This window comes from Mustela lutreola, chromosome 13 (assembly GCF_030435805.1).
Source record: "Mustela lutreola isolate mMusLut2 chromosome 13, mMusLut2.pri, whole genome shotgun sequence".
NCBI lineage: Eukaryota > Metazoa > Chordata > Mammalia > Carnivora > Mustelidae > Mustela > Mustela lutreola.
Window position 1 is genome coordinate 63700096 of NC_081302.1, and position 16203 is coordinate 63716298.

At 41.6% G+C, this 16203-nt stretch overlaps 1 protein-coding gene across 1 annotated transcript in view; it reads left to right on the forward strand.

Moving 5' to 3' along the window:
- LOC131814151 (phosphatidylinositol 3,4,5-trisphosphate 3-phosphatase TPTE2-like) overlaps positions 1-16203 on the forward strand; it is a 113163-nt gene that overhangs the window by 4441 nt on the left and 92519 nt on the right. The window contains exons 4-7 of the mRNA XM_059144888.1: positions 6347-6400; positions 7282-7335; positions 14782-14835; positions 15729-15782. Of these exons, the coding sequence (XP_059000871.1) occupies positions 6347-6400; positions 7282-7335; positions 14782-14835; positions 15729-15782 (216 nt within the window). The remainder of the gene's footprint in view (positions 1-6346; positions 6401-7281; positions 7336-14781; positions 14836-15728; positions 15783-16203) is intronic.

Here is a 16203-nt window from a genome sequence, read left to right on the forward strand (position 1 = left end):
GAAGAGGGGGCTGCAAGGCGCCAGCTCTTGCTTTGTCCTCAGCCAGCCTCCTGCTCCCTCATCATTCCCCCCTGAACAATTTTGACCCTTAAATCTTTAAGGTGGTTGAAGGTGGAAGGTCTCATCTTCTGTAACTTCTTCGTGCTGAATAGGGGCGTAGAGCTGTCCCTACCTGCTCGGGTCAATATTTGTCAGGGTAGGAACGTATAAGGGAGTTACGAAAGGTGGAGGCAGCTGAATCCAGCGCTGACAGTGAGGAGGCGTCCTCGCGTGCGACAAGGATCGTCTGCCGTGGTGTAGTCATTGTAGCAATGGAGTCTCGGCACCAAGTAGAGAAACATGGAACAAAGCAACATATTAAGGTTAATAAGGCGATAAGAATAAGAAGCCCGAAAAGGAGATTCGGCCAAAGCCCTCCTTCAAACCAGGAACTTAACCATTCACTGAGAGAGAGAGAAGGATCTTGTAGGGCCTTAATCTGGGTATTCATATCTTTTATTAGTCCTGTGACATTTTTGTGATAGTCTGGAATGTACACACAACATTCTGTCTTGATAATTGCACATGTGCCACCCTGTGCTGCTGTCAGGACATCTAAGGCCATCCTATTCTGTAGGACTGCCTGGCGTATTTGTGACACTTCAGTATTAAGCAGGGAGATGCCATTTAGTGGATCATTGAGTGCCTTTGTAGTATATTTATTAAGGGCTTCTACATGCCACATGACCTCCTCTAGTCCCGCAGATGGAACAGAAATGGATGCTAAGTGATCATACCATTTAAAAACAGATTGTGTCCATCTTTGTTTCAAGTTGGGGGATTAGCTGGAGTTGTAATGGTTTTAGTAATGCACCCATGAATCCAGGAAAATCCTAAAGTACAGCGACCTATCCACCCTGGAGGAAGCCAGGGCCACAGGTTGGTTCCACATATCCAGTGGGTTCCGTTTGGAGCTGGCCATCTAATGCCAGGTCGCCTTACCCAGTCAGTAGGCAAAACATTCAGTAGCCTGGAGTACTATTATTTGGGAACACATTTCTAATGATAGCCATCCTCGATACTGTGTGTTATTTGTCCAAGTATCCTACCTATGATTCTTTTGTTCCCAGCATAAAACTTGCAGAGCTCACAATCCTGCTAGACAGGAGTCTCCCTTGGCTTACAAATGTCCTAAATCTCACTAACAAAGACGATTGATAGCAGGATTGTGACACCCCACCAAAAAGTCTCCCAAAGATCTTAATGTTAATGGCTGGTCAAAAGACAACACTGATCCAGCAGCAAGGGCAAGGCCTCCGGCAGGCCTGGAACATCCTGGCACCTTGTAGGCCCTCTTTAGCATATGAAAACTCCGCTGCAACCTCCCTTCCCCTCACCTTCCCCCAACAGCAGGGTACATAACCTGCCATCCCTCACAACCCGGGGCAGCAGCTCTTCCTGCCCACGGGTCCTGTCCCCGTGCTTTAATAAACCACCATTTTGCACCAAAAAAAAAAAAAAAAAAAAAAACAGATGAGCATGGGGGAAGGGAAGGAAAAGAGGAAAACAGTGAGACAAACCATAGGAGACTCTCAACTAGGGGAACAAACTGGGTTGCTGAAGGGGGAGGTTGGTGGGGGATGGGGTAACTGGGTAATGGGCATTAAGAAAGGCACTCAAGGTAATGAGAACTGGGTGTTGTATGCAACTGATGTATCACTGAATTCTTCCTCTGAAACTAAAAATACAGTATATGTTAAATAAATAGAATGTAAATAAAAAAAGAAATAGATGAAGTTTCTTAATATCTTCTTTTTTTCCCCATTTCATCTTGTTCCTTTTCAGTGTTCCAAGATTCCTTGTTTATGCAACACACCCAGTGTTCATTGCAATATATGCCCTCATAATACCCACCACCTGGCTCACCTAGCCCCCCACCCTGCTCCCCTCTAAAACCCTCAGTTTGTTTCTCAAAGTCTACAGTCTCTCATGGTTATTCTTTTTTTTTTTTTTAATTTTTTATTTTTTATAAACATATTTTTATCTCCAGGGGTACAGGTCTGTGAATCACCAGGTTTACACACTTCACAGCACTCACCAAAGCACATACCCTCCTCAATGTCCATAATCCCACCCCCTTCTCCCAAACCCCTTCCCCCCAGCAACCCTCAGTTTGTTTTGTGAGATTAAGAGTCACTTTTGGTTTGTCTCCCTCCCAATCCCATCTTCTTTCATTGATTCTTCTCCTACCCACTTAAGCCCCCATGTTGCATCACCACTTCCTCATATCAGGGAGATCATATGATAGTTGTCTTTCTCTGCTTGACTTATTTCGCTAAGCATGATACACTCTAGTTCCATCCATGTTGTTGCAAATGGCAAGATATAATTTCTTTTGATGGCTGCCTAGTATTCCATTGTGTATATATACCACATCTTCTTGATCCATTCATCTGTTGATGGACATCTAGGTTCTTTCCATAGTTTGGCTACTGTGGACATTGCTGCTATAAACATTCGGGTGCACGTGCCCCTTTGGATCACTATGTTTGTATCTTTAGGGTAAATACCCAATAGTGCAATTGCTGGGTCATAGGGCAGTTCTATTTTCAACATTTTGAGGAACCTCCATGCTGTTTTCCAGAGTGACTGCACCAGCTTGCATTCCCACCAACAGGGTAGGAGGGTTCCCCTTTCTCCGCATCCTCGCCAGCATCTGTCATTTCCTGACTTGTTGATTTGATTTGAGCCATTCTGACTGGTGTGAGGTGATCTCTCATTGTGGTTTTGATTTGTATTTCCCTGATGCCGAGTGATATGGAGCACTTTTTCATGTTTCTGTTGGCCATCTGGATGTCTTCTTTGCAGAAATGTCTGTTCATGTCCTCTGCCCATTTCTTGATTGGATTATTTGTTCTTTGGATGTTGAGTTTGCTAAGTTCTTTATAGATTTTGGACACTAGTCCTTTATCTGATATGTCATTTGCAAATATCTTGTCCCATTCTGTCAGTTGTCTTTTGATTTTGTTAACTGTTTCCTTTGCTGTGCAAAAGCTTTTGATCTTGATGAAATCCCAATAGTTCACTTTTGCCCTTGCTCCCCTTGCGTTTGGCGATGTTCCTAGGAAGATGTTGCTGCGGCTGAGGTCAAAGAGGTTGTTGCCTGTGTTCTCCTCAAGGATTTTGATGGATTCCTTTCACACATTGAAGTCCTTCATCCATTTTGAGTCTATTTTCATGTGTGGTGTAAGGAAATGGTCCAATTTCATTTTTCTGCATGTGGCTGTCCAATTTTCCCAGCACCATTTATTGAAGAGGCTGTCTTTTTTCCATTGGACATTCTTTCCTGCTTTGTCGAAGATTAGTTGACCATAGAGTTGAGGGTCTATTTCTGGGCTCTCTATTCTGTTCCATTGATCTGTGTGTCTGTTTTTGTGCCAGTACCATGCTGTCTTGATGATGACAGCTTTGTAATAGAGCTTGAAGTCCGGAATTGTGATGCCACCAACTTTGGCTTTCTTTTTCAATATCCCTTTGGCTATTAGAGGTCTTTTCTGGGTCCATATGTATTTTAGAATTATTTGTTCCATTTCTTTGAAAAAGATGGATGGTACTTTGATAGGAATGGCATTAAATGTGTAGATTGCTTTAGGTAGCATAGACATTTTCACAATATTTATTCTTCCAATTCAGGAGCATGGAACATTTTTCCATTTCTCTGTGTCTTCCTCAATTTCTTTCATGAGTATTTTATAGTTTTTTGAGTTTAGATTCTGTGCCTCTTTGGTTAGGTTTATTCCTAGGTATCTTATGGTTTTGGGTGCAATTGTAAATGGCATTGACTCCTTAATTTCTCTTTCTTCTGTCTTGTTGTTGGTGTAGAGAAATGCAACTGATTTCTGTGCATTGATTTTATAGCCTGACACTTTACTGAATTCCTTTACAAGTTCTAGCAGTTTTGGAGTGGAGTCTTTTGGGTTTTCCACATATAGTATCATATCATCTGCGAAGAGTGGTAATTTGACTTCTTCTTTGCCGATTTGGATGCCTTTAATTTCCTTTTGTTGTCGATGGCTGAGGCTAGGACCTTTAGTAATATGTTGAATAGCAGTGGTGATAATGGACATCCCTGCCATGTTCCTGACCTTAGCAGAAAAGCTTTCAGTTTTTCTCCATTGAGAATGATATTTGCAGTGGGTTTTTCATAGATGGCTTTGATGATATTGAGGTATGTGCCCTCTATCCCTACACTTTGAAGAGTTTTGATCAGGAAGGGATGCTGTACTTTGCCAAATGCTTTTTCAGCATCTATTGAGAGTATCATATGGTTCTTCTTATTTCTTTTATTGATGTGTTGTATCACATTGACTGATTTGCAGATGTTGAACCAACCTTGCAGCCCTGGAATAAATCCCACTTGGTCGTGGTGAATAATCCTTTTAATGTACTTTTGAATCCTATTGGCTAGTATTTTGGTGAGAATTTTTGCATCTGTGTTCATCAAGGATATTGGTCTATAGCTCTCTTTTTTGATGGGATCCTTGTCTGGTTTTGGGATCAAGGTGATGCTGGCCTCATAAAATGAGTTTGGAAGTTTTCCTTCCATTTCTATTTTTTGGAACGGTTTCAGGAGAATAGGAATTAGTTCTTCTTTAAATGTTTGGTAGAATTCCCCCGGGAAGCCGTCTGGCCCTGGACATCAGAGATATATTCAGAACATTTCATCCCAAAGCAACAGAATACACATTCTTCTCTAGTGCACATGGGACATTCTCCAGAATAGATCACATCCTCGGTCCTAAATCAGGACTCAACTGGTACCAAAAATTTGGGATCATTCCCTGCATATTTTCAGACCACAATGCTCTAAAGCTAGAACTCAACCACAAAAGGAAGTTTGGAAAGAACCCAAATACATGGAGACTAAACAGCATCCTTCTAAAGAATGAATGGGTCAACCGGGAAATTAAAGAAGAATTTAAAAAAATCATGGAAACGAATGATAATGAAAATACAACGGTTCAACATCTGTGTGAAACAAAAAAGGCAGCCCTGAGAGGAAAATATATAGTGGTACAAGCCTTTCTCAAGAAACAAGAAAAGTCTCAGGTACACAACCTAACCCTACACCTAAAGGAGCTGGAGAAAGAACAAGAAAGAAACCCTAAGCCCAGGAGGAGAAGAGAAATCATAACGATCAGAGCAGAAATCAATGAAATAGAAACCAAAAAAACAATAGAACAAATCATCGAAACTAGGAGCTGGTTCTTTGAAAGAATTAATAAAATTGATAAACCCCTGGCCCGACTTATCAAAAAGAAAAGAGAAAGGACCCAAATAATTAAAATCATGAATGAAAGAGGAGAGATCACAACTAACATCAAAGAAATACAAACTATTAAAAGAACATACTATGAGCAACTCTACGCCAACAAATTTAACAATCTGGAAGAAATGGATGCATTCCTAGAAACATATAAACTACCACAACTGAACCAGGAAGAAATAGAAAGCCTGAACAGACCCATAACCAGTAAGGAGATTGAAACAGTCATTAAAAATCTCACGGTTATTCTTAAGAACATCTGCAACAATACAGTGTGTTTGACTTTTTTGAATCTTTTCAATGTAGCACCAAGAGGCAACTGTTTGTGCTTTTTGGCTCCAGTTGCATTAAAGAAGAACATGTCCTAGGAGGATCCTTCTTCCCCCTGGTGACTACCAATCAAAACCATTCAGAGATTTCCAGAATGCCTGTGTATGAGACTTAGTTGATTGGGTGAAGAAGGGACAGAATGCTAATAAAGACAGGAGGAGGTAGCAGTAGGCAGGGGGCAGAGGAGCCCTCAGGAGAAAGAAAGGAGCTAATGAAACCTGGATCCTTCACCCTCCAGAGCTTTGCCACCATGTGAAGCCACTGTCCCAAAGCCACAGTCACGTGGAGGGAGCCCCTCTTCCAGACCTGCCAGTTTCTTGACACCATCTGAGGGCAGGGAAGGCAAGCTTGAGAGGTGAAAGGTGGTGAAGGAGGGACTGGAGAAGCAGGAAATTAGATGGGAAAGAAGGAGGTATACCTGCAAATTGAGGGTGAATTTGAGATCAGTTCCACCATAATAGGCTGTTCCACACTGGCCAGGCTCAGTAGTTAAGATCTGTACTTGATCCTGGAGTCATCTGTGTTTTTGCTAGGTCCATAATACTTATTACAAACACGTAAGTCTTCATTTCTAGGGCAAACGAGATATTAGATTTCAAATAATTGATTTGCACGTGAACTTTCTAAGTGTCAGTGAGTTTATAAGTTCAACTAAGAAAGTAAGTCTGGAAGTCATGTGATGTCTTACCGAGTCTGTTTTTAATCCTTTAGCCCTGGCCAGAGTGAACAGACAGCCCCATCTACCGAAGAACTCTCCGAAGTGATGTGAGCTATGATGAATACATACATAAATAAGTATCTCTACACACACAAATACACACACACACACACACTGAAATTCTGGATGTTTGCTCTCGGATCACACATAGGAATACAGAGATCCTGTGATACTCTTTGTAATGTCTTCCCATGGTAAGGCACTCTATGTAATATTTTTGTCTTTTGAAGGTAGGTGGAAAAAGTTTGAGCAGGCTCTAGGGAGAGTCTTTTTGATTCCTGGGTTTGTTCATATTTGTCCACCCTTGACGATTGTGGATGAGAGTCTACTAGAGTCGCAAGGGAGGAGGAAAATTTACTTGGAGGAAGGAGGAGTCAGCAGAAAGGATGCAGCTAATGGATCCTGGATCTGCCCCTCACCCTCCAGAGCTCTGCCCCCATGTGAGGCTGGTGCTCTAAACCTACCACCCTACTGGAAGGAACCTCTGCCTCGGGTCTTTAGCCACTGACCCTGCCTGAGGGGTAGGAAAGGCAACCAGGGAGCATGAAGAGTAAGCAGGTGATGAAGGGAATTGAGGGTCATGAAACGAGTTGGGGTCAAAGGGATCTGTACCTCTCAACTGCAGCTGAATTTGAAATAAATTCTACCAGAAAAGGCTGTTACACACTGGGATTAGGGTGACAGTATAGAACTTCTTACAGATTGATACATTGTTTATCTGTAGGCCTAACATAGTCCTTAGCCTCTTAAATAAAGCCTCATTTCTAATAAAAAGTGACCTACCAGGTTAAATTAGATGATATATGCATGAATTTTTAAAGATTGACTAGTTCATACGTTGAGAGCAGTTGCAGCTATTTAAATGGGGGGGAAAAAGTCAGTAGGGCATGACATGTGTGTCTGACTATGTGCCTCTTTAATTCTTTAGCACTTCTGTGACTGAATTGAAACTGGACATGGATGAGGAAATCACCAGCAAATTGTGAGCTATAAGTGAATAAAGATAAATATATATTTATATGGACATATATGCACATATGTACTTATATACTTGTATCAACACAGAATCACAAAGACACATACACAAGCAATAGGAATTCATCAAAATCCTAGAGGACAAGAGAGGCAGCAACCTCTTTGGCCTTGGCCACAGCAACTTCTTGCTAGACAAATCCCCAAAAGACAGGGAAACATAGGAAAAAAATGAACTGTTGGGGCTTCACCAAGAGAAAAGGCTTTTGTACAACAGAGGAATCCATCAACAAAGCTAAATGGCAACCTACAGAAAGGGAGAAGATACTTGCAAATACCTTATCAGATAAAGGGCTAGTATCCAAAATCTATTAAGAACTTAAACTTAACACCCCAAAACCCACAACATGTTGTCAAGAAATGGGCAGAAGCCATGAATAGACATTTCTCCAGAGAAGACATATGGATGGCCAATAGACACATGGAAAAAATGCTGCACATCACTCAGCCTCAGAGAAATGCAAATCAAAACCACAAGGACAGACCATTTCATACCAGTGGCAAGGGCTACCATTTAACAAATCAGGGAACAACAGATGTTGGTGAGGTGGTAGAGAAAGGGGAACCCTCGAATGCTGTTGGTCGAATAATGCAAACCGGTCAGCCGCTCTGGAAAAGAGTAGGGAGGATCCTCAGAAAGTTAAAAAGCATAGAGCTACCCTATAACCCAGCAATTGCACTAGTAGATATTCATTCAAAGAATAGAAACATAGTGATTTGAAGGGATACAGGCACCCTAATGTTCCCAGCAGCGATGTGTCAATAGCCAAACTATGGAAAGACGCGAGACGTCTATGAATAGATGAGTGAGTAAAGAAGATGTGGCGTATGTATACTCAACCATCAAAAGGAATGAAATTCTGCCATTTGCAATGATGTGGATGGAACTTAACGGATATTTTACCCAGTGAAATAAGTCAGTCAGAGAAGGACAAATACCATTTGTGACAAATTTCACTAATGTGGAATTGAAGAAACAAAACAGATGAGCATATTGTTCATGGCAGTCAGGGCTGCCTGAGGGATGCTACACTTATGGAGGGGAAAGGGTGAAGAGGGGGCTGCAAGGCGCCAGCTCTTGCTTTGTCCTCAGCCAGCCTCCTGCTCCCTCATCATTCCCCCCTGAACAATTTTGACCCTTAAATCTTTAAGGTGGTTGAAGGTGGAAGGTCTCATCTTCTGTAACTTCTTCGTGCTGAATAGGGGCGTAGAGCTGTCCCTACCTGCTCGGGTCAATATTTGTCAGGGTAGGAACGTATAAGGGAGTTACGAAAGGTGGAGGCAGCTGAATCCAGCGCTGACAGTGAGGAGGCGTCCTCGCGTGCGACAAGGATCGTCTGCCGTGGTGTAGTCATTGTAGCAATGGAGTCTCGGCACCAAGTAGAGAAACATGGAACAAAGCAACATATTAAGGTTAATAAGGCGATAAGAATAAGAAGCCCGAAAAGGAGATTCGGCCAAAGCCCTCCTTCAAACCAGGAACTTAACCATTCACTGAGAGAGAGAGAAGGATCTTGTAGGGCCTTAATCTGGGTATTCATATCTTTTATTAGTCCTGTGACATTTTTGTGATAGTCTGGAATGTACACACAACATTCTGTCTTGATAATTGCACATGTGCCACCCTGTGCTGCTGTCAGGACATCTAAGGCCATCCTATTCTGTAGGACTGCCTGGCGTATTTGTGACACTTCAGTATTAAGCAGGGAGATGCCATTTAGTGGATCATTGAGTGCCTTTGTAGTATATTTATTAAGGGCTTCTACATGCCACATGACCTCCTCTAGTCCCGCAGATGGAACAGAAATGGATGCTAAGTGATCATACCATTTAAAAACAGATTGTGTCCATCTTTGTTTCAAGTTGGGGGATTAGCTGGAGTTGTAATGGTTTTAGTAATGCACCCATGAATCCAGGAAAATCCTAAAGTACAGCGACCTATCCACCCTGGAGGAAGCCAGGGCCACAGGTTGGTTCCACATATCCAGTGGGTTCCGTTTGGAGCTGGCCATCTAATGCCAGGTCGCCTTACCCAGTCAGTAGGCAAAACATTCAGTAGCCTGGAGTACTATTATTTGGGAACACATTTCTAATGATAGCCATCCTCGATACTGTGTGTTATTTGTCCAAGTATCCTACCTATGATTCTTTTGTTCCCAGCATAAAACTTGCAGAGCTCACAATCCTGCTAGACAGGAGTCTCCCTTGGCTTACAAATGTCCTAAATCTCACTAACAAAGACGATTGATAGCAGGATTGTGACACCCCACCAAAAAGTCTCCCAAAGATCTTAATGTTAATGGCTGGTCAAAAGACAACACTGATCCAGCAGCAAGGGCAAGGCCTCCGGCAGGCCTGGAACATCCTGGCACCTTGTAGGCCCTCTTTAGCATATGAAAACTCCGCTGCAACCTCCCTTCCCCTCACCTTCCCCCAACAGCAGGGTACATAACCTGCCATCCCTCACAACCCGGGGCAGCAGCTCTTCCTGCCCACGGGTCCTGTCCCCGTGCTTTAATAAACCACCATTTTGCACCAAAAAAAAAAAAAAAAAAAAAAACAGATGAGCATGGGGGAAGGGAAGGAAAAGAGGAAAACAGTGAGACAAACCATAGGAGACTCTCAACTAGGGGAACAAACTGGGTTGCTGAAGGGGGAGGTTGGTGGGGGATGGGGTAACTGGGTAATGGGCATTAAGAAAGGCACTCAAGGTAATGAGAACTGGGTGTTGTATGCAACTGATGTATCACTGAATTCTTCCTCTGAAACTAAAAATACAGTATATGTTAAATAAATAGAATGTAAATAAAAAAAGAAATAGATGAAGTTTCTTAATATCTTCTTTTTTTCCCCATTTCATCTTGTTCCTTTTCAGTGTTCCAAGATTCCTTGTTTATGCAACACACCCAGTGTTCATTGCAATATATGCCCTCATAATACCCACCACCTGGCTCACCTAGCCCCCCACCCTGCTCCCCTCTAAAACCCTCAGTTTGTTTCTCAAAGTCTACAGTCTCTCATGGTTATTCTTTTTTTTTTTTTAATTTTTTATTTTTTATAAACATATTTTTATCTCCAGGGGTACAGGTCTGTGAATCACCAGGTTTACACACTTCACAGCACTCACCAAAGCACATACCCTCCTCAATGTCCATAATCCCACCCCCTTCTCCCAAACCCCTTCCCCCCAGCAACCCTCAGTTTGTTTTGTGAGATTAAGAGTCACTTTTGGTTTGTCTCCCTCCCAATCCCATCTTCTTTCATTGATTCTTCTCCTACCCACTTAAGCCCCCATGTTGCATCACCACTTCCTCATATCAGGGAGATCATATGATAGTTGTCTTTCTCTGCTTGACTTATTTCGCTAAGCATGATACACTCTAGTTCCATCCATGTTGTTGCAAATGGCAAGATATAATTTCTTTTGATGGCTGCCTAGTATTCCATTGTGTATATATACCACATCTTCTTGATCCATTCATCTGTTGATGGACATCTAGGTTCTTTCCATAGTTTGGCTACTGTGGACATTGCTGCTATAAACATTCGGGTGCACGTGCCCCTTTGGATCACTATGTTTGTATCTTTAGGGTAAATACCCAATAGTGCAATTGCTGGGTCATAGGGCAGTTCTATTTTCAACATTTTGAGGAACCTCCATGCTGTTTTCCAGAGTGACTGCACCAGCTTGCATTCCCACCAACAGGGTAGGAGGGTTCCCCTTTCTCCGCATCCTCGCCAGCATCTGTCATTTCCTGACTTGTTGATTTGATTTGAGCCATTCTGACTGGTGTGAGGTGATCTCTCATTGTGGTTTTGATTTGTATTTCCCTGATGCCGAGTGATATGGAGCACTTTTTCATGTTTCTGTTGGCCATCTGGATGTCTTCTTTGCAGAAATGTCTGTTCATGTCCTCTGCCCATTTCTTGATTGGATTATTTGTTCTTTGGATGTTGAGTTTGCTAAGTTCTTTATAGATTTTGGACACTAGTCCTTTATCTGATATGTCATTTGCAAATATCTTGTCCCATTCTGTCAGTTGTCTTTTGATTTTGTTAACTGTTTCCTTTGCTGTGCAAAAGCTTTTGATCTTGATGAAATCCCAATAGTTCACTTTTGCCCTTGCTCCCCTTGCGTTTGGCGATGTTCCTAGGAAGATGTTGCTGCGGCTGAGGTCAAAGAGGTTGTTGCCTGTGTTCTCCTCAAGGATTTTGATGGATTCCTTTCACACATTGAAGTCCTTCATCCATTTTGAGTCTATTTTCATGTGTGGTGTAAGGAAATGGTCCAATTTCATTTTTCTGCATGTGGCTGTCCAATTTTCCCAGCACCATTTATTGAAGAGGCTGTCTTTTTTCCATTGGACATTCTTTCCTGCTTTGTCGAAGATTAGTTGACCATAGAGTTGAGGGTCTATTTCTGGGCTCTCTATTCTGTTCCATTGATCTGTGTGTCTGTTTTTGTGCCAGTACCATGCTGTCTTGATGATGACAGCTTTGTAATAGAGCTTGAAGTCCGGAATTGTGATGCCACCAACTTTGGCTTTCTTTTTCAATATCCCTTTGGCTATTAGAGGTCTTTTCTGGGTCCATATGTATTTTAGAATTATTTGTTCCATTTCTTTGAAAAAGATGGATGGTACTTTGATAGGAATGGCATTAAATGTGTAGATTGCTTTAGGTAGCATAGACATTTTCACAATATTTATTCTTCCAATTCAGGAGCATGGAACATTTTTCCATTTCTCTGTGTCTTCCTCAATTTCTTTCATGAGTATTTTATAGTTTTTTGAGTTTAGATTCTGTGCCTCTTTGGTTAGGTTTATTCCTAGGTATCTTATGGTTTTGGGTGCAATTGTAAATGGCATTGACTCCTTAATTTCTCTTTCTTCTGTCTTGTTGTTGGTGTAGAGAAATGCAACTGATTTCTGTGCATTGATTTTATAGCCTGACACTTTACTGAATTCCTTTACAAGTTCTAGCAGTTTTGGAGTGGAGTCTTTTGGGTTTTCCACATATAGTATCATATCATCTGCGAAGAGTGGTAATTTGACTTCTTCTTTGCCGATTTGGATGCCTTTAATTTCCTTTTGTTGTCGATGGCTGAGGCTAGGACCTTTAGTAATATGTTGAATAGCAGTGGTGATAATGGACATCCCTGCCATGTTCCTGACCTTAGCAGAAAAGCTTTCAGTTTTTCTCCATTGAGAATGATATTTGCAGTGGGTTTTTCATAGATGGCTTTGATGATATTGAGGTATGTGCCCTCTATCCCTACACTTTGAAGAGTTTTGATCAGGAAGGGATGCTGTACTTTGCCAAATGCTTTTTCAGCATCTATTGAGAGTATCATATGGTTCTTCTTATTTCTTTTATTGATGTGTTGTATCACATTGACTGATTTGCAGATGTTGAACCAACCTTGCAGCCCTGGAATAAATCCCACTTGGTCGTGGTGAATAATCCTTTTAATGTACTTTTGAATCCTATTGGCTAGTATTTTGGTGAGAATTTTTGCATCTGTGTTCATCAAGGATATTGGTCTATAGCTCTCTTTTTTGATGGGATCCTTGTCTGGTTTTGGGATCAAGGTGATGCTGGCCTCATAAAATGAGTTTGGAAGTTTTCCTTCCATTTCTATTTTTTGGAACGGTTTCAGGAGAATAGGAATTAGTTCTTCTTTAAATGTTTGGTAGAATTCCCCCGGGAAGCCGTCTGGCCCTGGACATCAGAGATATATTCAGAACATTTCATCCCAAAGCAACAGAATACACATTCTTCTCTAGTGCACATGGGACATTCTCCAGAATAGATCACATCCTCGGTCCTAAATCAGGACTCAACTGGTACCAAAAATTTGGGATCATTCCCTGCATATTTTCAGACCACAATGCTCTAAAGCTAGAACTCAACCACAAAAGGAAGTTTGGAAAGAACCCAAATACATGGAGACTAAACAGCATCCTTCTAAAGAATGAATGGGTCAACCGGGAAATTAAAGAAGAATTTAAAAAAATCATGGAAACGAATGATAATGAAAATACAACGGTTCAACATCTGTGTGAAACAAAAAAGGCAGCCCTGAGAGGAAAATATATAGTGGTACAAGCCTTTCTCAAGAAACAAGAAAAGTCTCAGGTACACAACCTAACCCTACACCTAAAGGAGCTGGAGAAAGAACAAGAAAGAAACCCTAAGCCCAGGAGGAGAAGAGAAATCATAACGATCAGAGCAGAAATCAATGAAATAGAAACCAAAAAAACAATAGAACAAATCATCGAAACTAGGAGCTGGTTCTTTGAAAGAATTAATAAAATTGATAAACCCCTGGCCCGACTTATCAAAAAGAAAAGAGAAAGGACCCAAATAATTAAAATCATGAATGAAAGAGGAGAGATCACAACTAACATCAAAGAAATACAAACTATTAAAAGAACATACTATGAGCAACTCTACGCCAACAAATTTAACAATCTGGAAGAAATGGATGCATTCCTAGAAACATATAAACTACCACAACTGAACCAGGAAGAAATAGAAAGCCTGAACAGACCCATAACCAGTAAGGAGATTGAAACAGTCATTAAAAATCTCACGGTTATTCTTAAGAACATCTGCAACAATACAGTGTGTTTGACTTTTTTGAATCTTTTCAATGTAGCACCAAGAGGCAACTGTTTGTGCTTTTTGGCTCCAGTTGCATTAAAGAAGAACATGTCCTAGGAGGATCCTTCTTCCCCCTGGTGACTACCAATCAAAACCATTCAGAGATTTCCAGAATGCCTGTGTATGAGACTTAGTTGATTGGGTGAAGAAGGGACAGAATGCTAATAAAGACAGGAGGAGGTAGCAGTAGGCAGGGGGCAGAGGAGCCCTCAGGAGAAAGAAAGGAGCTAATGAAACCTGGATCCTTCACCCTCCAGAGCTTTGCCACCATGTGAAGCCACTGTCCCAAAGCCACAGTCACGTGGAGGGAGCCCCTCTTCCAGACCTGCCAGTTTCTTGACACCATCTGAGGGCAGGGAAGGCAAGCTTGAGAGGTGAAAGGTGGTGAAGGAGGGACTGGAGAAGCAGGAAATTAGATGGGAAAGAAGGAGGTATACCTGCAAATTGAGGGTGAATTTGAGATCAGTTCCACCATAATAGGCTGTTCCACACTGGCCAGGCTCAGTAGTTAAGATCTGTACTTGATCCTGGAGTCATCTGTGTTTTTGCTAGGTCCATAATACTTATTACAAACACGTAAGTCTTCATTTCTAGGGCAAACGAGATATTAGATTTCAAATAATTGATTTGCACGTGAACTTTCTAAGTGTCAGTGAGTTTATAAGTTCAACTAAGAAAGTAAGTCTGGAAGTCATGTGATGTCTTACCGAGTCTGTTTTTAATCCTTTAGCCCTGGCCAGAGTGAACGGACAGCCCCATCTACCGAAGGACTCTGCAAAGTGATGTGAGCTATGATGAATACATACATAAATAAGTATCTCTACACACACAAACACGCACACACACACACAACATACACACACTGAGATTTGGGATGTTTGCTCTCAGGATCACACATAGGAATACAGAGATCCTGTGATACTCTTTGTAATGTCTTCTCATGGTAAGGCACTCTATGTAATATTTTTGTCTTTTGAAGGTAGGTGGAAAAAGTTTGAGCAGGCTCTAGGGAGAGTCTTTTTGATTCCTGGGTTTGTTCATATTTGTCCACCCTTGACGATTGTGGATGAGAGTCTACTAGAGTCGCAAGGGAGGAGGAAAATTTACTTGGAGGAAGGAGGAGTCAGCAGAAAGGATGCAGCTAATGGATCCTGGATCTGCCCCTCACCCTCCAGAGCTCTGCCCCCATGTGAGGCTGGTGCTCTAAACCTACCACCCTACTGGAAGGAACCTCTGCCTCGGGTCTTTAGCCACTGACCCTGCCTGAGGGGTAGGAAAGGCAACCAGGGAGCATGAAGAGTAAGCAGGTGATGAAGGGAATTGAGGGTCATGAAACGAGTTGGGGTCAAAGGGATCTGTACCTCTCAACTGCAGCTGAATTTGAAATAAATTCTACCAGAAAAGGCTGTTACACACTGGGATTAGGGTGACAGTATAGAACTTCTTACAGATTGATACATTGTTTATCTGTAGGCCTAACATAGTCCTTAGCCTCTTAAATAAAGCCTCATTTCTAATAAAAAGTGACCTACCAGGTTAAATTAGATGATATATGCATGAATTTTTAAAGATTGACTAGTTCATACGTTGAGAGCAGTTGCAGCTATTTAAATGGGGGGGAAAAAGTCAGTAGGGCATGACATGTGTGTCTGACTATGTGCCTCTTTAATTCTTTAGCACTTCTGTGACTGAATTGAAACTGGACATGGATGAGGAAATCACCAGCAAATTGTGAGCTATAAGTGAATAAAGATAAATATATATTTATATGGACATATATGCACATATGTACTTATATACTTGTATCAACACAGAATCACAAAGACACATACACAAGCAATAGGAATTCATCAAAATCCTAGAGGACAAGAGAGGCAGCAACCTCTTTGGCCTTGGCCACAGCAACTTCTTGCTAGACAAATCCCCAAAAGACAGGGAAACATAGGAAAAAAATGAACTGTTGGGGCTTCACCAAGAGAAAAGGCTTTTGTACAACAGAGGAATCCATCAACAAAGCTAAATGGCAACCTACAGAAAGGGAGAAGATACTTGCAAATACCTTATCAGATAAAGGGCTAGTATCCAAAATCTATTAAGAACTTAAACTTAACACCCCAAAACCCACAACATGTTGTCAAGAAATGGGCAGAAG